At 45.5% G+C, this 22,512-nt stretch overlaps 1 protein-coding gene across 5 annotated transcripts in view; it reads left to right on the top strand.

Moving 5' to 3' along the window:
* The window catches only part of SPTBN1 (spectrin beta, non-erythrocytic 1), a 114,502-nt gene that overhangs the window by 13,069 nt on the left and 78,921 nt on the right, over window positions 1–22,512 (top strand). For all 5 annotated transcript variants that reach the window (XM_077781999.1, XM_021537672.2, XM_021537674.2 and 2 more), the window contains exon 2: window positions 21,409–21,608. In XM_077781999.1, the coding sequence (XP_077638125.1) occupies window positions 21,461–21,608 (148 nt within the window). In that variant the 5' untranslated portion in view covers window positions 21,409–21,460. The remainder of the gene's footprint in view (window positions 1–21,408; window positions 21,609–22,512) is intronic.

The raw sequence follows: 22,512 nt of genomic DNA, 5'->3' as shown, positions 1-22,512 counted from the left end.
AAAAATGGATTTATCATGTGGCTTGATAGTCATCTTAACAATATTATGAGGCAAGGAGGGAACCAAATGATGCCCATCTTTTTTTATGGAATGAAGCCCAGGAAGGCTTTCAGGAAACACTGTTTAGCCAAAAATAAAGGTGAAGGAAAATATAATTTGACCATATAATCCTGTGGTCCAGGTGTGTGGTGGCAGGACTGCTCTCTTTGCCTTAGAAGTTTCAAGGGAAAGGATATATTTTTTTCCTTTCTGTAGGGAGGAGACCAGCACTAACATTTATCAGTTTAAGTTGGGTTCAACCAGCTGTGTTCAGCTGGAAACCCCTCTGATGATCATCCATCACATATAGAGTCTTCTTGAGAGAGAATCCTGGAGGAGGTGGATCCCACAAGGCAAAACCAGAATGCTTTTTGTCTCTGATAGTATTATCTGTAGCCTAACAGGCTTGTCTTGGATTTCCCCCAGCAGGAATACCATTTTAGCTGTGGGGACATGTGCTGCCAGAAGGCTGGCAGTGAGGGAAGAGCTTGATAAATCTCCATGTCGTCGCTGTGTCTGGAATCACTTTGGGATCACAGCACTTCAGTGCCCTAACGCCCCCCCTCCATGCCCTGGCAGCTGTCTTTGGAGCTCTTCCCTCCTTTAGAAGGTGCTCCAAGAAAGGGAAGGTCCCTGTGTGTTCTCCTACCTCTCCTGGCACCCCGTCACCCTGTTCTAGTCACAAAGCCCAAATCTTGGAAACCCAAAAGGGCACAGATTTCAGTCAAAGATGAAACACCCAGGAAAAAAAGCATGCTGTGGAAAGGGCATGGCATGGCATGGCTGGTCACACACCTGGTTTGCAGCAGCCTTTGGCTGCTGGTCAGGATCTCTCAATTAACCAGTGATTTTTCCTTTGTCCAGGTCAACTGTTGCTGTAACTGGAGCCAGGATCCCTGAGCTTCAATTTGTATCAGGTCCCTCAGGTGTGGCACTTGTGCCTGTTGTAACACCAAAGGCAGCTTTCTTAGCTCAGGTCTGCACAGAAATGAGTTTTAGTTCCTCTTGCTTTAGCAATCCAGGAAGAACTGAGCGGTTTGTCTTTGGAAGGCCATGCTGACGTGGTGAAATGTCCATGTGTGTTGTGCAGGGAGCTGCCCTGCAGGCCACCAGGGTCCCCCAGTGTCTTTACCTGAGTCCCATTAACCACTTTACATACAGAGATGCTGACGCACGTCTCACACCATACTGGTGCTTGGGTGAGCAGTTAAGTGCATTATTTTAATTCAGTAACACCCTGGAGGGATTAAATTCTACATGCTGGCATTGTTTCCTGAGCAGAGCACAGTCACAGGAGATACCAGAGGTTACTAGGCCTCCCAAATAAGTTAATTTTTATTGTACTCTGTTACATTTGAGTTATGGATGGGGAAGATGGGTGAGCAGTATCTGCTCTGGGTTGTGCATTTCCATGGCTGTGATGGCACTGCCTGCTGGTGGCAGTGATCCTGATGCTTCCTGTCAGGTATCACCTTCACCTTTCTGTCTGGCATCCCCACATCTTTTGTCTTCTTCAGTTTTATTCACTTATTTTCATTTTCAAATCACAGTGTACTCATGAACCTGTCAGCCTGTGCCCAGCTTGCTGCAGCCAGCTCTTGGGTTTTCTCAGATAACTTCTGGAGGCTATGAAAGTAAAAGTATCTGGAATATCTTAAGGGGCCTTGGCTTCAGTGCTCATTTTAAATTTACAAAATCCACACCAGCTTTGGAAAGGTGAGCAAAATTGAAAGTTATGTCAAGAAGAATGCTGAGTATTCAGCATTTTTGGAAGGGAAAGAAAAATAAGTTATTCAGACTTATGAATAACTTATTCAGGCTGTTCTCAGCAGGGCTGAATTGGAGATCCCTTGTCCTCAACCTGCTCATAGAGCATCTTTGATTAATTTAGTAGCAGGTCCAAGTAGGAGGAAGGAGAGGGAGCTGTGCTAGTCTTGATGAAAGAAAATCTGCCCGAGGAGCAGACAAGTCCAAGCTGTAGTTCCTGCACAGCTTCAAACATGGCCCTAATTTTGCTGATTCAGAACCTCTTTTTTCCTAATCTTGGCATGGATACCTGGAGGCAAATTTGTCCATCTCTTCATTTGTCAGAGTAAAGCAGTGAGGGCTGAGGTAGGGACCAGAATTTCCCAGACACAGACTGGGAGAGCCTTCCTGAGAGTAGTATGTGGGCTTACATGCCCAGTGATCTGGGGGAAAAGCCTTAAATGAGGAAAAATAAAGGCCAGACAAAGCCCTATAGCAGCATTCTGGGGCTAGAGAATTCCTGCATAGCCCTGTGACCACCTGCTGCTCCTAGGACTCCTCCCAGGATGTTTTGTGGCTGTCCACTTTCCTGTTTCACTTGCACTGAAATAAATGTACAGATGGATGTGATTTTTTCCTTGGTTGAAATTTTTGTGAGTATTTCCTGGACTTGCAGAGCAGATGATGACTCTGTTTTCCCTCGTCTGACCTTGAGAGCTTTCCCAAAGCTTGGGCAGGGTGAGGAATCCCAAAATCCCTGCTAGAGACACAGCTGCTGTAGGTTGACTGTTTGGGATAATGAAAAGAGGGAGATCAGAGTTTTGCCTCAGGCTTGGAGCATTGGAGACCAAATTAATTTTGATGGGAGTTGTTAATGTCCAACACCTGTGAAAATGAAACTTCCAGCATTTTGCTGCAGGTAAGTAATTTGCTCTGAGTTGGGATCTCAATGCTGTTTTGTCCCAAATGAAACCTTATAGAGTTACCGAAGTAATTACTTTGGGTAAAATGTTGCTTTTGATATTTTCTGCCAGTTTTGTTGCTAAAAGGAGTGATTGGTGAGGCTAAATTTGTACCCCACAATAGAAGTGGCTAATTAACGTGTTGTTTGTGTTCACTCACATTCACAAATCAGTAGGGAAAGGTCTAACATGAGAGAGGTAAAGTGAAAATGTGAGTATGCATTTCCCCAAACCCACAGTCTGTCCCCTGCACAACCAACTCTCCTGTTGGACAGTTGAGAGTGGCTGTTCTATTTTAGCTGATAATTTGTCTGTGGTTGAGTTACTCCTGACTGACACTTCCACCCAGGAGCCCAGACCCTCCCCTTGTGCCAGTGGGAGATGAGGTCACGGATGCCTGCTTTGGCCTGGGAGGAGGCTGTGAGTAAGGAGTCATTTTTGTCCTGTGAAATGCCAGCCCCGATGCCTGGCTGGGTCCGTCTCGGAGGGGAGGTGGGAGCTGGCAGCCCTTGCTCTGCACAGAATGTCTGAGGCTCTCTGTAATATCCTGCTCTCCGGATCCCCCTCCTGCCTGGAACCCACACCCTGCTTTGTTCTGGGTTTGGCCAGCTTGGAGAGGTGCCTTGCTGTGCTACAGCTCTCAGGACAACAAACCCACCCAGTCTTAGTGTGCTCCAGACTGTGGAATTCCAATGCTGGATGGGGCTGGGGTGGTGTCAGTTGGTGCCAGAAATGCTAATCATGAAGGATAAGAAGCTCTAGGGGAAATGGCTTGGTTAAAATCAACGTTCAGTGTTGCTGTTCCTGCCATATGTGTGGATTCCTGGCATTAATGGTCCCCAGTTTTGAATTTCACCTCCCTGTATTCCCTACAACAACTTATTTAAATCTTGTGCTTCACCAGGATCCTGGAAAAATCCAATAGCAGCCACTGGGGAAGGGAGCAGAGGAATACAGAGGAAGGTACCTTCCTTGTGATGTTTGAGATTTTCAGCAGCCTTCAAGAATTCAGAGGTTTTATTTTAAATCAGGGTTTTTATTCATCTTTCAGCTAATTTCCCTAAATTCACAGGTAGCTCAAAGCTTCTGTAATAGCATAGCACTGATAATTTTGCTGCTTATACCGAGGGTGTGCAGCAGAACTGAGCTGCCAAACAACCCCTTTGTTGTTGTACAGAACCTATGGTAACTTTGAATGATATGAAGTTTTAATAGGCATTAAATCTTTGTAAAATACCCAGTACAACTCTTCTGCATCTGCAATTAATAAGTAATTCAGCCATGGCAATGTCAAGCAAGCACAAATCCCCTTTATACCACACTGTACCATCTGTCTAATTTATCTGTGTCAAATATGGATTGTTTGGGTCTTTTCTTCCACAGGCTGTTCTGGGTACATGAAATTAAAATTTCTGGTCAGGGGAATACTTTTCATGTTTCTAGCTCAGGTAGCAAACATGTTTGGTGCTAGTTTTTGTAATGTATTTTGTAAACAAGTATGTGGTAGTCAGCACAAATATCTTTTTGTCATGCTTGACCAGAAGGATTTTACAGCTCCAGCACCTTTCCAGCAATTCCTGTGGAAGAGCTGAGGGAAGGGATCATCCTTTAGGCACTTACAGGTGGATAAGCACTGAAGTGGATCCTGTATGTTGATCTATTGCCCAGAGCTTGTTTTCTGTTTGTTCTCTGCTACTCTGGGAAGGCTCTGTTTGCCTGGAACTTGCATTAGGATGGTGGGATGTCAGAAAGGAATGTTGAAAAGGACTTGGGTTTCCTTTCTGCTCTGTTGTGCCAGCCTCTGTTAGTTGGAAGTGCTGGGGGAGTGCAAGGAACAGCACTTGCAGTGGGGCAAAAATAAACTCTAGGATTTGCAGGTAACCTTTTCTTTTGATATATTTCCAAAGCTGCTGCAGTGCCCTGTGTCCTTGTGGATTACAGAGCTTGCTGTGCTGGGAGCTGCTGTTGGAGAGAAGGAAGTTCTTTTTGGAGCGGAGCTGGGGGCTGTGGGCATGGATGTATGGCTCAGGTTCTGGTGATTTGGGTTTTAATCCCTCTTCTGCACAGGGGATGCCTTCTACCTCCACACACACAGATGAAGGGACATTTGCAGGGTCCAGAGATCCCAGACGGGCTCCAGGGCAGGTGGGTCTGCAGCAGGGATGCTTGGACTGAGCAGGACTTGTGCGTCCATGTGGTTCCCAGGCTCTGATGGAAAAGGCTCAACTCTGCTGCTCCTGCCCTGCCTCTGAGTGTCTGCACACCAGGCTCCAGTGGGTGCCAGCCCACTCCTCTGGCTTGGGAATGGGAGATTTCTCTTTGGGTCTGCTATTAAAGCAACACAGACACAGCCTGCATTCATCATTACCCTCTGGAGTGAACCAGAGCATGGAGCTTTTCCTGAGATGCCTTTTTAGAACAAGAACAATCTAAAAATTCTGCATTTTTACTTATTCAATCACATTACCTCGCTCTGCTGCTCACCATCTCCCCTTAGCCTCACTCAGGTTTGTTTGTTGTTTTTTTTTTGTCTCCATCCTTCACTTGCATGTGCTTTACAGGGAGAGAGCCCTGGTCTCCAGACAGCTGAGCCTGCTGTGCAGTGCCATGCGAAGGGAAAGCAAACTCCAGCCATTCAGGAATTAAAATGGCTGAGTTGGAGTGCGGTGAGTGTTAAGATGGAGTCAACCAAGCAGATCATTCTAGAATCTGATTTTGCCGCCCCTGGTGAAGTTAGGAGGCTTCCCCTTATGTGTTGTGTTGGCATTGATGGCATCACTAATAGAGATGTTTTATTTAAAATCCCACCTTCAGTGCTTCTGTTCAGCTGCATGTGGTGCAGGAGTAGGAACCAACAGTGGGATCCTCTGGAAGAGAAAGGGCAAAGCCATGCCCCAAGGTCTGCTTTAACCTCTTGCTGCCAGTGCCTGGCTGTTCACGGAGAGTATAATATCCACATGGCATAGTGTAATCCTGAGGTTTATATTAAAGCCTCTTACGGGTGCATCATGCATTTCCAGACACTCCCATTAATATATTCTCAGAGCAGAGAAATGCTCTGATCCAGGCATTCTCTGGGTTTACCATTCCAAATAAGGATGCTTTAATTACTGGTGGCCTAATTTGAATATAGGCTGGACTGATTTAATGTAAAATATTAATTGTATCTCATTGGATTGGTTATGCTTTTGCTTTATTCCTGGAGCAGCCACGGTCCTCACTCAAATCTGTGTGCTGAGGTCCTGTTTTATCCCAATTTCCATCAAAAAGGGATGCAGAGCTGACCTGATCTTTTCAGTCATTGTGCTTTTGCATCTCATTCCTCACCTTCACCGGGGCTTCTGGAGTCTGGCATGTGGGTGGAAGCCACGGAGAGGATGGTGGTCAGGGCTCCAGGAGACATCTGGTCCCATCCCAGGCATGTGTGAAGTCTGGGAGCTGCACTTTCCCCAAGGAACTGTTACGCTGCATTTTTGGTAAGGAGGGGAGCTGGGCTTCCTCCAGATTCATGGGAGCTATGTGGAGATCAAAGCACAGCTGGTCGGGAGCAGGGAGAGCATCTGACCACAAGTAATTGTTCCAGCTTGGAATGCCAAGTGACAGTGAATGGCATTTGAAACAAGTGATAGGGTGGGTCTGCTCAAGTCCGTTCCTGGTAGGGGTCAGAGAATTACAGAACTGGTCCCACTTCATTTAAAACCAGTGTTGGTTTTGAAATCCTTGAAAAAAAAAAAAAAATCTAAGTTTTCTGGTTGGTTTTAATTTTTCTGCTCCATGCTCTCATTTGGTTAGGCTTTGAAAGCTTGGAGAATTCGGTTTTGCCTTGAAAGTGAAAGAAGGCTGAGGATTTCCCCTGGGGAGCGGAGCTTTTAGAGGCTGAAGAGGTTGTGGAGAGCTTTCTCCTCCGGAGGTTTCTCCTTGCCCAAGATGGCTGTCAGGAAGGACATGTGGGAGAAAGGCAAAGCAGGAAGATCTGGACAGCTGCCAAGCATTTAAAAGGGCTGTGTAGTAAACAGTCATTAGGTGGAAAATGATCAGGATTAGCACTTTCTAAATGGCTCCAGGGCTGTTCTGGGTTTTGTTGAGTTGGGTTTTTTTTACTGTAATTCTGCAGGTGTAAATCTGAAATTTGTGAGAATCTGAGCTTTTAAAAAGTAAAAGCTAAAGAAGGTTCTACCACTTGTTTGCAAGCATTCCTTCATAACCGTATCACCCCTGCTGTACTTATTCTCCCTAGGTAATGTTTTAATGCTTATTAAATTAAAGAATCATTTAGATACATGAAATAAGATAACATTGACATAAGGCCAAATCTGTTCAGGATCCAAGGCAAGTGATCAAGGCAAGTGAAGCATGTCTCTTTCTTCCTGTATGGGAATTACTTCATGTATTTCCATAACCCAAGATAATTCCAGGCCTTACTGTTATGTAATTCAGGGGAAGGTGGAGGCTTTCCATTGAAAGCCCTGAATGCAGGGAATGTAAAGTACAATTATGACTGATAAGGTCGATTTTAGAGGTGTGGGAAAAACATAACCTCCATAGATTTGTTTCCAACCCTCCAAATTTGCCAGGTTGACTGTTTTTTGAGTGGGAACTGAGTGTCTAAATCTGTAACAAGGTCCTGACCTTTATAGGATCTGTGCTGTGTAAACCACTTTGTCGGGAAGGATGAAATAATTTTTCAGGAAGAATTTATCAGCAGCTGTGACTCGTGCGAAGGTGAAGGGCAATGTCAGGTCTTCCAGCCAAATTGAGGTGTGCCTTGGGCAGGGAGAGAGGGAGCCTGGGTGCTTCTTGATGGGTGTCAGAGCAGAAACTCAGTGGTCCCACATGCTAGTTTGGAGAGATACAACCTTTCTGGGGGATTTATCCTCCTTTGTAAATGCTTGGAAAAACAATTTCTGAGTGAAATTCACTTTGTTTTGCCATTTTGTGCTGGTGGAAAGAAAGAATTCCTGATGTAATTTGAAATGGCAAAACCATTACAGGTCAGTTATGAAAAATGCAGGTGACTTCCTTGTGTTTTCACTTTTGTGGTGTTTGCTGTCAGCTGCAGAGTTTTGCACATTTCAAATATTTTGCAGAATTAATTTAATGGGCCAAGGTTCAGAAATCTGGATAGGAACTGAGATACTTTTGCAGGCAGCTTAAGCTGAGTGAGGTCTGTACACTGGGCAAGCAGCAGTCCCCAGAAATGCTGAGCAGATGTTGTTGGCCAGAAAATAGGAAAAAAGGTGAAGATTATTAGGTATTTTGAATACTGAGAGACTTAATGATGGATTCTAACTGCTGGGGACTTGGCATGATGTGTGAGGTTTATTTCCCGGGCCATGAAGTAAGAATGAAATTGCCTGATTGCATTTGAAAGTTGCTGGGTAAGGAAAACAACAGCCAAGATCACATTTAAATATGAAATGAATATCAAGTGGCATTTATGGAACTCTAAGGAGAGATTGTTACTGAGAGGAGACAAGTGGAGATCAAAAGTTATTGTTTTTTAAAGGAGGAATTCTGGAATATTCTTCCAGGATAGCACACATAGTTATCTTATTAAAAACTCCAAAAGCAAACAGGTGATACAAACAATCTGTAAGATCCTGTCCAATGGGGACAGCTCCATCAATCTTCAACATCTGTGCCCAATTACTGACCTTCTCAGGGCTTTTTTTTTTTTCCCTGTAGTGCACATTTCTCACTATGAACTAATAGTACATAATAATAAAGTTCTGGCTGTCTGCCAGCACAAACAGGGCTTTGGCGAACTTTCCGAGTGTTTGTGGAGGTAGAAAAGCAAAGCAGCTGTTGGGCTGGGGCTGTGCCAGCTGTGGATCCATTTCTCAGACAAGAATCTCAGATCAGAATGAAACAAGAATCAGATATTTTACATATCACTGCCTTATGCAGGTTCTTCTTTGGTGCTGCCACGGTGGGGTCTGTGGGCAGGTTTTGGGCTGTGAACCTGGAGTGATCATACAGCTCCTTTTCTACTGGTTCCTCCTGTTCCAGGAGCTGGGTTGGAGCCCTTGTTGTGACAGTGCTTGGTACAATTTCCCTGGCAAGTCAATGCAAACGACCCTAAAGCCTTTGGACCCTTTGGACCCATTCCCTTCCTGGGGTGTGCAGGGCGGGTCCTGTATTTAGATGTGGCCAGAACCTGTATGGATCCAAGTGCCAAGAACAATAGTTGGGTGCTTTGGAGGAGCCAATGTCATTGGTGTGTTTATTTGCCTGTTTTACTTAGGGAATCCAGAACTGTGAATAACATCTGAGCTCCTCTCGTGGCCCCAGGGAAATGAGGAGCCTTTCTCCTGGCCCTGGCTCCTGGTAAAGGCTTTTGGCTTGCTGTGTAGCCAAGGTCCAAGCTAGAGGGCTCAGGGCTGGCCAGGGTTTGTATCTTGACTCGACTTGCTGGACTCACTGGGAGTAACATCTGGGGATGGTGGACATGACAACACTCCAAGGATTAGCAAACTGACATGGAAAACCTGGAAAGAGTCTTCACTCTATCATATATAAAATGATACATATCTCTTATCTCACATGAATCAGCACACAAGGATGTGCACTAAAATATTTAGTAAAAAAAAAAAAAAAAGAAGATTCAACCATAGTGGAAACATCAAAGAACCAAAATACTGACCCCAAGTTATTTAAGACAGCTTTTTTAGGGATTTTTCTTCCCATCTGTCATCTTATTTCCCATGGTTTTACATTCTGGCCCATGTGCCTTCTCCTCCAGGATGCAAATTGTTTGCTCACAAATGTTCTGAATAACAAATTGACTTAATTTAGATGGCATTAAGGCTCTTTAACCCATCTCATAGGGCAGGGATGCACTGAGGACCTACAGGCATGCATTTAAATGAAGGCAATAATGAGATAGATTTCTTTTTCTTGCCTGACTATTTTATCTATGCATCAGATGAAAGTTGGAGGGGAAAGATTTCTGTTAGTCTTGTCGGGAGTTGGCCAAAAAAAATGTGAAGAATGTAGAAAGGAATGAACAGCTGGTGTCCATTTAAAACTTCCATGTGGGCAAATGCAGGCAGCCTGCTTAGTTTTACCTGTTGTTTTCCTCTGGTCAGTGCCCACTAACCCATTAAACATTTAGTTTAGGGGAAACCAGTTTGGATGTGGTGCTCTTGATTCCCCTGCCAAGAAGTGGATTATGTGTGTTGTGTGTCCCCTGGGGAGGATAAGACACATTTCCTGCTCTTTGGGAAGCAGTGACTCAAGTTGTGCTTGGTTACTTGAACCAGGAATTTTACTGGCCTGATAGAATTGGGCCTTACACTATCTGACTTGGTGATTTACTCGGGTGACATCTGACATTTCCCTCTTCCTGGGGAGATATCCTTTTCCAGACTGCCTTCAGTCATGTTTCAGGTTTAGGCTAGCCAAAGATGTGCATGTGCATTGGCTGCTGCTGCAGGCTGTGCTGATTTGCAGGACAATTCTTAACACCTCTGTTTTCATGTGGGTGTTGAGTATCAAATTGCTCCATTTCTCAGGTCATTTTCCAACCAGCTCAAATCCAGAGAAATGCTGGCATTCCCTTACCCACAATCAAATACTGTCTTCATCTCCCCAAAGCAAAATTTGTCCCACTCTTGGTTATTCTGGGTTTATTTTCATTCAAGAGAGAACAGTTAGAATCCATATAGTACCTTAAACACAATCCAGTGCAAGAGACAGTGCATGATTCTGGCTGTAGCTTGGGCTCCAGCATCTGAAGGAAGTGCTTATTCTGGAACAGGCTTTCATGTGCCTCCTCTGGGACCACCACACTGTCCAAATCCGAGTTATTTTTTAAATTCTTCTTTGCTAAGCCAGCTCTTTGTCCAGATCTCAGGAGCTGATTGAGCATCTCTGTCTATAGCAGAGCTCACTCAGCGAGGGAGGTCTTGAGAATCTTTGGTACCTGTGTGGGAGCAGGTGGATCATCTCGGCATTGCTGTGGGGTAATTAGTGCTGTCTTGTGTCTCCTCTTAATGAGAGTCTCTGCATGTCTGGACTTGGCACTGCTCCTTCCTGGTTTGGTGCTGGAACTGCTGAAATCAGCTGTTGCTTCAGCTCTGTTGCCTTATGAAGGGTGTCAGCAAATCCTTCCCCAGTCCTGCACCCAGAATTTGTTTTTTTCTTGTTTGCTTTGAAGCCGTAAGTGGAATAAATAAATAAACTCCACAACTTGGGGTAGTTATGAAGTGGGTATGTATTGTCAGCACCCAGCACAAGTGAGATCACTCTCCAAGACTTGTGCACTGAGCTTTAGTCTGACCCAAACCTTTATCCCCAAAGGTGTTCCATATGCATTACATTACACAATTTTTCTATGCATATTCAACCCCTGGCCCTGCCTGTCCTCGCCTCCCATGCTAAATAGGTCCACGCCCTTCTGGGCACACGTGGTTTGCCGTGGTGGTCCTGCAGGGGTCTCTCAGTGGTGTCTGAAGCTGAAGATCGTGGTCCTCCTCATGGTTGAACTTTTGAACTTTTCTCCTTTGTGCGTGCGCTTTTGTCTTTTGGTGCTTATATGAGTACCTCTGTCAGTCTTGATAAGCTGGGAGACAGAGGAGTCACTTTATCTGGGTTCTTTGTATCTTTGGTCCTTTCTGGTATTCTTCTTCATGCAAGAAGCTTCAGAAATTTGCATTTTCTTATGTCTTTTTGTACCTTGGCAGAGGTTTCTTAGGTAAAAGGTTAAAATTCAACACATAGCTCTACAAGCTAGAACATAAATGCTTAATTCATTTTGTTAACTTAAGTGAACTCCAAAAATCTCTGTTTCAGTTTGTTTGCTGATTCCAAACCTGCCCATGCGTAGCAGGTTATTTACTCTAGGCTGGCCCTTTAAATTGCTTCCCTGCTCTGCCTGCCTGGCTGTGAAGTATCGATAATAAACCGAGTCCAGAACAAAAGCCTCCACAACAAAACATCCTTTTCTCCCTGGGCGTCTCCCTGGGCTCGGTTTCCACTGCTGCTCTGCGGTTTGGGGGCAGAGCCAAAGCAGCTCAGTCTCTTTTCTTCCTCCCTGGAAGTTGTCCCTAGGCAGCCTCCCCCGACCGACCAGCAGCTCCAAGCAGGGAGGAGGTGCCTGTGGACATCCTGTCCTCAATTTCTCCTCTTTGGCTGGGAGTGATGGAGCCTTTCCCTGCCCTTACATAAAACACTCCAACACGGAGGAGGTTTGACGAGGCGTAGATCAGGGTAGCTTGACATTACTCCCTGGTTTTGTGCCCTCTCCCTCAGGGACACTCCAGGATTGCTAAGCCGTGAGTGTGTTCAGCCTCCCACGGCTGCATCTTGTTCTGGCCATGCCTCGGCTCAGCACAGCTGCATGACTCAGGTGGGCGTCGCAGCCTCCTCCCTGTGGGAAGGAAACGGGAGCTCACAGGGATGCCGGGAAGATGGGCAGAACCTCTGGCTCACTCCCACTCATCCACAGGTTGAACGCCCTTTGATTAGGCTGGGACCTTTTGGAAGGGTGGGTGTGGAAGTGGAGAGGGAAAATAAAAGGGCAGGGGAGACAGCAGTTGGCTGGCTGGTAAGCCAGGCCTGTTTGCTTGGCAGCCCTCCTCCTGTAAGGAGGTCAGACTGTTGCATCTCGGCTCCGGAGACGGACTGCAGGAGCGGGAGTGTGCTCCAGATGGAAGTGTGTCAGTGCCTGGAGTCAGCTCTGTAGCAAGGGCAGGCTCAGGGGTGCTCTCCTTCTAAAAGTAATCCAGGGCCATCATTTCTGTGTGACACGGCCTCACGAGGAGCGGGAAGTGGGGCAGAAACTCCAGTCCCTGAGCCATGGGCCTCCAGTCCCTTTCCCACCCCCTCCAAATTTGGCTGTAGCTCTTCATTTGAATTAATACAACAGATGTAAACCAATATTGATGAATTGTGTGGTCACACAGAGACAGTCACAGCATTTCTTGAATGACCCAGTGATGTCTTGAGTTGTCCATTTTTTCCTGAGGAAAATTTCCTTGTAGCTTGCAAACTAAAGTGCTGTGTCCATGATGCCCCTCAGCCGGGTGCCACCTGGCACTGCCAGTTTGCTGCCCAAGTAAACAGTGATGTCACTGAGGGCATTCAGGTTGCCTGGGACTTCCTGCCAAGAGAGGGTCATGGCCAGGGTCAAGATGTGAAGCTTTTCCTGTGCGGACAGCAGTGCCCTCATCCAAAGGAGAGCCAAGTGTCTGGCAGGCCAGAGGCAGCGGGAGTGTCTCTGCTTGCAGTCCTTCCCTGACACACAGCGGGTTCCCAAAGCTCAGAGCTCAGCTTCTTGTGAGCTGGGTCACGAGAGAGTGAAGATCAGAAAATGAGGAACTCCTTTTCGAGGCCACCTGGTTTTTATTGGAACTCTGGTCTGCATGGGCACTTGAAAAATATTAAAAAAGACCTTTTTGTTTTGTTCCGCTGAAGAAAAAGGTAAATACCACTGTGGACAATTGCCCTGTATTTTCACATTATTTTGGTGAAGGTCAGCCCACAGATAGCTTCTAGAACAGGGTGATACTAAATATTGTCCTTTAAATGCTCAGTGGCTGTGGAATGAATTTTTTGGGTAGTTTCTTTGGAAATGTGTTCATAAGTAGTGAGATACATCAGTTTTCCTTCCTGCCAGACAAGTTGTCCCTGTTGTCATCCACCAGTCCATCCACAAATGGTGGATGGAGGTGTTTGGAAGTGGATCTTTGCCTTGCTCTGTGATCAGGATGGCGAAGGGTGAAACAGTAAGCCACTTTACAAGGTGGTTTGGTGAAACAAGGTCCTGGTCTCCTTTGTGGTAGCTGTGACATGGCTGAGTCGTGCTAAAGCTGAGGGATGGATCAGAGTAAAGGTCATCTTCAGTGAGAGCCTACATCAGAAAAGTCCTTCCTGTACTTCTAGAAGGGATTCAGCTGACCTGGAGCCTTTTTGATTCCAGCTCCAGTTAATTTCCTCTTGTGGGTTTAATTTGGGTTCAACCCAGAACACCCTTTGTGGTGTATACAGACAATATACTGTTAATCCTACTAATATTTTTAATCATTTTATATTTAATTTACCACCATCAGAATGTTTTTGCTATTACTTTCTTTTATTTATCAAAAAGTTCAGGTAATTCTGTAGTCAAAATTTCCTGTCTAAGAATTCATAGTAAAATAAGTGCATGGGCTGTAAGAGCTGAAGGGCTCTTGGCCTGCTGGCAGTCATATTCCCCAGAAAAAGAGTGGCATGCCAGCTGCTGACCCTACAGATCAGAGCACACAGGTGCACCAGCACATAGTGGCTGTCTTGTAAAGACCTCACAACATTCAGGATTCTATTCCAGTCCCGAGCAGAACATAATCCCTGGTTTGCTGCTCATTCCTTACTTTTCAAAGTGACCAGCTGCATTTGCACCAGAACAAGTCTGCAAAATCTGAAGAGCAGATTCAGTTAAAACTCATGAATTCTTTAATTTTCTTCCATCCTTCCTTGGCCTAGGCTTTGGAAAAGGCACCTTCTGGATTGGTTACCCTACTCAAAAATGCAGCTCTTTCTGAAAATGGGTGGCAAGTCTAATAATTGTAATGTAGAAGTTCTAAGTAATGCAGGAATGGAGATGGAGAGAGAAACTACTGTGCTGAGCTGGTCCCCCAGGTTTTTTCCAGCTAAGCTGTATGCATGGTGGAACATTCCCAGATATCTTAATCATTTCAGGTCTGTCTTTCTCTGACACAGGAAAGACTAAGAGGACGATACAAGTGTTTTTTAAAAGCACATGACCAAGAGCTGCATGAATTTAAATCTATGGGAATTTCTTTACTGACTTACTTAGAAGCAGAAAACTGGATGGTGGGTTTAGAAAATGCCCAGGCTGAAGGTTCATAAGATTTTCTGGCTCCTGAGTTACATTTCATTTGCCTGTGTTGGATACAAAGGTGGTTTGTGAGTTGGAGTGAAGCTATATTTAATTCATGAATCTCACTGGAGCAGCTATGGACTATCTTATGATGTCCTTATTGGAATTGAACCAAGCTCTTACTGCTTTAATGCTACCTTGCCCAGCAATCCTTGTTTAGGGAAAACCACAAACACATGATGAAAGAGGTCGAGTACTCTGTGTTTTGCTTAAAAACTAAGTAAGGAGTTTAGATCTTTGAGCATTCTTTGAGCTGGGCCCAGTATCTGGAGTTTTAATCTCACAGTCCTTGTGAATGTTCCTACTCTAAGTGTCACTCAAGGCCCTTCTGGATCCCAGTGGACTTTCCTTTTCAGTAGGGATGCAGGAATGCTACTCCCTAGGAGCTGCTCATGGCTGAGACAGATCCTCCCGTTAGCAGCTTGACAAATGTGATTTACATTCTTTAAGTGATGAGGGGAAAAGGAAGGGCTGCCCCAGAAAGAATCAGTGCCTTCTCCACCCTGAAGTGTTGTGTGTGCTCAGTTCAGTTCTGCTTCAGTTCTACTCCCCTTTATTTACTTCTTTCCAAAACCAGCCACTTTCTACCTAAAATGCCCAGATTTTTGCTGGGTTAGTCTGTTCATGGTTTGTATGTAGTTGGTGGTGGGGCATGGCCTTCTTTAGAGGATGTCTCAGAAGAAATATCTATTCTAGGATGTTCCACAGAGATATACAGAGCCTAGAGAATCTCACCCCACATCTACTGTTTTGTGTCTGACCTTGGATGAAATCCATATGAAGCCTCCTTCTACCTTCTTGGTATTTTAAGAAGGCTCTTCAAATAATGTTGGCACATCTTGGGTTGTATCCTCAGCTGGATGGAGCTACTTAGATTACAGAAGGCAAATTTGGACCACATATATCAATTAAATTATTTTTGAGTCTCCAAGAATGTTGGAGTCCAGATCTTCTGGGTGATGTATGAAAAACTGGGTGAAACTTCATTGCTCTAAGTGTAGAGAGTATCAGACCAGAAGGTTTATTAATGATCTGTGCTGGAACTGAAAGGTTTGAAATAGAGATTTATGTTTTTAAATAGCCTATTTTTAGTCATTTTGAGTTTCTCTGTGCCCTTGGTGCCCTTGGTTGTTGGAATCCTTGTCCTGTGTGGTGCTGGGAGTGCCCTGATCACCCCTGCTGACAGCACTGGGGGCTCCAGTTCAGTGAGGCTGTGTCTGTTTTCAGGGAGCAGCACAAACACTTTCTGAAATTGTTTCAGTGCTTATTTAATTATGTACCCATCTCTCAGCTAGAGCATGATATCCTGGGGGCCTCAGAAGGAAAACAAGATCCTGGAATCCACTCTTAACTGCCTGGTCTTTGGAGTGATGGGTTAAAGCAGACCTCCCTCATGAAGGACGGGCTGCCTGATTTTAGTGACCTGTGCATGCTTTTCCAGCCTGGGAAAGAATATTCTTGGGAATAAAGAAGGTTCAGTCTTGCCTCGTTTGTGCATTCCTGATGTGCCCCACAGGCTGATTGTGGCATTTGGTAGCACAGCCTGTTCCCCCTTTGCTGGACTTTTCAGGGTGCTTTGGGCTCGATGTCCTGGAGCATGGACAGCCAGAGGAGTCATAACCACAAAGTGGTGAAGGGAAGCAAAGACAGAGACATGAAGCACTCTTGGGCCGGAAAATGTAGAAACAGTATGGTTCTGTTTGTGGAAGGAAAGATGGGACTGGGAGAGGGGAGAGGGTATATTGGAGGTCAAGGGAGTTACAGCCTTGCTGAGTTACTGCCTTTATTATTTTGGGATTGATTCAGCAGCTGAAACAAAAAGCCAGAACATAAGTGAGTGTGCTGCCCTGTCTGCCCTGTCAGGACAGGGGCACTCCTGTCCCTGGAAATGTGCTGCAGTTCAGCAACACAGGGGCTGAGCAGGGAGAGAGCCTGGAAACACCTCCTTGGGCTTCAGGCTGAAATTGGGACATGCATTTTCCAGTCTTTTTAAGCTTTATGCTTACAGCTTGAGTTTCTCAACCCAAGGGTTCTGTACAACTCTTGAGTTTCTACACAGTGTTTTGTAAATACTTGCAGAGTTTGACCTGTGGGGATGTTTGATATGTATGTTCATTTGTCATCCAGCCCTGAGCCTCTCCCAGGGTGCCCCTATTGACTCTGATCAAGCCACTTTCCCCATGTGGAAGCTTAGTGTGAGAATCTCACCCTGTTGAGATGTGGGGTGGACCCTGACAGTTCAGAGGAACTTCCATTCTCCAGTTTAAATATTGACTTAAAATGGCATTTTAAAAATTATTAAATGTCTATTGTGCTGCTGTTAGGAGGGAGCTGAATGTTGCTCAGAATAAATTCAGTTTGGTTACATTTTCTCTAATTTTCTCTCTTTTTAGTAATAATCATTGTGCTAAAGTGAAGAGCTGGACTGGTGAGATGGTCTGAGGCATCAGCAGGGGAGAAGGACCAACTGGGAGGGAAAGTATCCTGCAAAGAGGGTAATGGAAAGGCTTTCTGTGCTTGTCCAGCCTTGGTTTCAGAGGGCTACCAGAAAGGAGGCAGTGTGTGATTTTGGTTTCTCTGAGGTACATATCTGATCTGTGGGATGAGGACACCATTCTCTTTGTCACAGTGGTTGTATCCATGCTTGTCACCAGAACTATGTGCTCTGGGGTGACCTGGAGATGGGAGTGTCTGTGTCCCCTTTTCAATCCTGTCACACAATCAGTGGGAGTTAGAGATGAATTTACAATTTACCTTTAATGCCAGGAAAGCTGCAATAGATTGAGCTATGTGTTAGTCAGGGAACAGTATTTACATAGGTCATGAGACCATTTGGGGATTGCTGTTCAAACTATTTTTCTTCATTAGCAGCACCATAAAAACTTCTTGATGGTCTTTAGTTAGAGTTACATGAATCTCACTACAACTTAGCATGTTTCCTGGAAGAATAGTAATTCTTGAAAAAACAATGTTTGCTTTAAAGATAAATGTAACTATTAGGAAGTAATTCCAGATGTGTGGTTATGGCAGAATTTCAGGGATTATAGTCATAGCTGTTTAGTGAATTACATGACTGCATTTAAGAGTAGCCAATGAATTTTTAAAAAATTAATTCATTCTTCAGATGGGCTGAATAAAACTGTTTGATTTCTATTATCTGAGAAACAGAGCAGAATCTGGTCTATTTATGAAAGTAAACACAAAAGGTCTGACCCCTGGATATGGCCTTTGAAAACCGTCTGAGAAAATGCTCTTCCTGGTAGCTGATTTTTTTCTTCAAACCATTTCTTCTTTTTGAAGACAGTGCCAACCCCCCCCCCTCCCCCCCCCCCCCCCCCCCGCTCAGATTATGCAGTAGGTTTTAAGGAATGCTTTGAAATGAAATGGTTTGATTTCTTTTGTCTCATGAGGTTGTCTAGCATGGTACCCATGGCAGAAGGCAACAGATTTATTTATTTATTATATTTTATCAATGGGGAAGAAGTTCAGGAATTTACAGATTTTTCTCGAACCATCGTGGTGGGCCTGTGGATTCAGGGCCTGGAGCAGTTCCATGCTATTTATTAGTTCACCCCTGTGCATCCTTATCCCTGGAATTGCCTGCTAATGTCTTGAAGCCAAGTGCAGCAGCACTGGCAGATGAATTTAAGAGGATGTGGATTAACTGAGAAACCCCAGTGCCTGCTTTCTCTGGTTTTAAGAGCTATATGTCATCCTAGAGTGAGTCTGAATTGTGAATAGCAAAGGAATGGTGACCTTCCATTTCTGAAATGCCTTGTTCCCAGTGTGTTTATCCACTTCTGAGAGTGGGTTGGCTTGCAGGATGCTGCTTGGGATGTTGGCAGCTGAATTCTGGCTCTGCAGAAAATGTCATTTCTTTATTAGATGGGTTTCTCAGCTCAAAGCCAGGCCAGGATGTTTAAGTGACAAAGGTTGTTTCTGCTGGAAAATGGGCTTCCCTCTGTCCCTGTGCTCTGTGGTGATCTGTCTGTGGATGCTGGTGAGTGCTTAATGCAGAGGCTTAAACGAAACCTGTAACTATATGTGTGTTACACGTATGTGTGTGCTGCACACACACCCAGAGGGTTTTCAGCATGGTCCTTCAATTGCAGGGCTGATTTCACAGGTGGATAACATTCAAGGTCATTAACAGTGAACTTGGCTGCATTAAGGGCTCCAGGAAAATTCTGAACTCTTTTCCTGTTACTCCCTGGGCAGTTGCTGGTGTTGTTCATGTCAGATCAGGACACCCTTAACATAGAGACAAGATGTGCTGCTGTAGCTTGTCCCACCTCCTGGACCTCCATCCCTGCAGGAGCCTGCAGGTTTCTGCCAGGACTCGTGTTTATCTTCTCTCCCTGTTCCCAGGGGCACCAGTGGGTTGTGCTGGATCAGAGCTGCAGCAGGACTCTGTAGCTGGGTCTGTCCCTGGAATTAGTATTCCATTGTGCTCTCCTCACCTTGCTTTGCTGCAAGGTGCTTATTTTTATCCCTGCAGATTTATCCTGCTCCACTATCCCTGTGGAGGGGAGCTGCATCCCAGAAAAGGGAGCCTGATGTCAGGGAGCGAGGCGCTGCTTTTATTAGAATCAGAACAAGGATGCAGGTTTTCTAGCCCTATAGGTGTGAGATAACAGGCCATTTCATGCTCAGTTTAGCTTTATCTGGGATAGATTTTGCTTGTGTGATGCTCAGTATGCGAGAAGTGATAAAGCACAAGTTACAGTTTATTCTGGATCAGGTTGCATGTATTTCTAAACAGCAGCGACACAGAAATAAATTAAATCCCATGGCTTGTTCCATCTATATTAAATTACATGTCACAGCATCCCGATTTTGGGTTCACTGATTTTTATGGTTAGAGCTGCAGCTTTTCCAGTGGCACATCTTCTCTTACTTGAGCACTGCTGAAAGTAGAAAAGATGGAAAACAATGCTGTCAAACCAGCCTGTTCCCACTTGTTTTTTATACCCTGGCTGCTCCGTGGATGTAATTGGAATTAACCCTGATTGCAGCCTGTGTACAGGGATCAGTGGGAGGTTTTTGTCTAGGCCTGATGCTCAGTGAGGATCAGCTGTTGAGTGCTGTGCAGAAACGCGGCTGGTGGGATTTAATCCTTCTCCTCCCCCCCCGCCTTCTTTGCTCCATGCTTTGTTTGTTCCGAGCGGCAGGAGGCTCCGGCCGGAGCGGCTGATCCATCCCCAGCTCCTGCGGGATGCGCTGAGGGAGCATCGTCTCCGCGACCTTCCCCAGAGCCAGCTGTCCTTGCGTTCCCTCGCTCTGTTGGCAGCTTCCCATAATAAAGCGATTCCTTCCCACCTTTCGTGAAGGTTGAGCACTGGCGCTCAGCCTTCGGGAACAGCTCCTTATGTAACAGCCGGCCCAGCGCGGCTCCGTTCCCGTGCCTGCGCCAGGCGCTGCGATTCGTCCGCGCGGAAGCACGGGACGGACCTGCCGTGGGCTGGGGACGGGGGCCAGCCGCCGGCTCCGACGTCCCAGGCCCGACGGGGAATTAACGCCGCTGGGGAGCCGCGGCAGCCGCGGCGTCTGTCGCGCTGAGGTGGATTGATGTCGCGACATGCGGGTGCCGGGAGGGGCCGGGCCGGCAGGTGGCGCCAGCGCGGCGGGCGGGGGGGCCGTGAGGGGCGGCTGCGGCCCCGCCCTGCGCTCCGGGCTGCCAGGGAGGGCGGCTGTGTGGCTGATTTTATTTTTTTTAAAATTTTTCTTTAAATGTTATTTTAAAATAAGAAAGTGAGATAAAAGAGAAAAAGGACAAGAGAAGCCCCGGGCGGGGCGCCGTGAGGGGAACGAGCGTCTCGCCCAGGTAAAAGGGCTCCCCCTTGCCCGTGTATTTTAACTGCGTTTCTGGTAATGATTGCGTTTTGCAAAGGTGCTTCTTTCTGTGTGTTTCTGTGTGCCTGAGGAGCAGCCTGTGCTCCTCAGGGTCTTGCTGAGCACTGAAGAGTGAAAGGGATTCTCAGCGCTGCTCCCACTGGGCTCACAGCTGTGTGTAACCTCCCTCCTCCTCCAGAGGTGTCTGCCTCTCTTATATCTAGTACTGATAAATACATGGAAATCCTAATCAGAAAACGGAATAAGTATGCAAACAGCATATGCAAACTCTGAAAGAGGAGAACCTCACCGCGAGGGTTGCGTTGGTGGGTGCCATGTTGTTCCTGTGGAGAGTTCAAAGTAATGCATCATTTAGTTGGTTTTATCTAGATTAGTTCATAAATAAATTGCCAGAACCAGTCACAAAGTCGGTATTTGCATGTGGAGACAGAAATATTTCTTCAGACATATGTTAAAAGGCTTCTGCTTGTCAAATGCTTATGCAGCTTTTTGAGAATTTGTATTTTTTCCCCCATCAGTTATTTGCACCATTTTGTAAAGGTATGGAGGTCATCTTTGTGCTTGAGGATTTTCTTAGCTGAGTTATCCACAGCTCCATATGCTTTAGCCAACACTCACAGATCTCTAAAGCCAATGGTCTGCTTTTGAAAATGACAGTTGTGGAAGTGTTTTGCTGCTCTATTCCATCCATGTTCTGCTTTATGGAGCCGAACATGACAATCCTGGATGTGTGTATGCAGCAAAGCTTCTGGCTTTGGTAAAGCACGTTGTTTTTTGAGAATCTTTGTTCTCTGAAGGAGATGTCTCCTGTTCAAGTAAAAGTCACTGATTTTTGAAACCAAGGCTCCTTAGCTTGACCTTTACGAACTTTCTTCTAGTATATGTGCACCATCTAGATGATTATTTTTCTGTGTTCTTCTTTGACAGAGGGTTTTAGGAAGAATCTGATGGTGAGGAGAGGATAAGGAGAAGACTCAGGATGACGACAACGGTAGCGACAGATTACGACAACATTGAAATCCAACAGCAGTACAGTGATGTCAACAACCGCTGGGATGTCGATGACTGGGACAATGAGAACAGTTCTGCTCGGCTGTTTGAGCGCTCCCGGATCAAGGCCCTGGCTGGTAAGCACTGACCTCGGATTTAGGAAAAAAATAAAGATGTGTAACAAAGCTCTTCTTCAAAACACCTCAAAGCACATCTTCAACAACACATCTGGAAGTGTGCAAAACATCTCACTAGTCCTGGAAAGAGGAATGTGGTAGGTGGAGGTAGTTGTCATGCAGTAATGAATGATGGGACTATACATTCTTTCTGAAATGCTTGCTGTCTTCTGCTGAATTCCACTGTCATCAGCAGAGAAATGAAACTGGATTGGATCTTTTCTCATTTGAAACAAGGTTGCATTTGATTATTGCGTATTAAAGGCTATACATTAACGATATTTTTTATAGAGCAAAGATATTATGTCATGTCCTCTCAGCTCTGAGTCACTGCCCTGCAAAGCAATTTTTATGCATTCTGTAAATGATTTCCTGACTTTTATGGTAGCATGCCCACATTTCTGACCTCTGAACAAAATGTCTTGTCATTGTGGGATAGGCACGGAAAATAGCTCAAAACTATGCTGAGCTTTCTGCTGGTGAAATCTGAGCTCCAAGAATGGTTTTAAACCCGACACTTTATAAGGTGTTGAGACAGGTTTATCAAATCAGCTGCACTGAGACAAGGGTATCGCCTTTTCCATTTGTGATTCCAATGGGGCTGGGTCCAGAGTGCAGCATGCCCTTTCTGCTCTCCACTCCAGCCATGGAGATGCATCAGATGCCAAACACCTTTACGTGTCAGGCACAGGCTGGGATCAGGTGTGGAGATCAGCAACAGGGAAATGAAGTAGTTCATGCAGGTGGGCAGAGAACAGATCACATAACTCTTCCTGGGGAAAATAATGCTATTGACTTAATGGAACTGCTCACAGGGAGGGGACGTGTTAAATTTTGCTGCTTTTTAATTTCAGCAGTTCCCATC

Source organism: Lonchura striata, chromosome 3 (assembly GCF_046129695.1).
Source record: "Lonchura striata isolate bLonStr1 chromosome 3, bLonStr1.mat, whole genome shotgun sequence".
NCBI lineage: Eukaryota > Metazoa > Chordata > Aves > Passeriformes > Estrildidae > Lonchura > Lonchura striata.
This window is presented reverse-complemented; position numbering and strand designations above follow the sequence as displayed.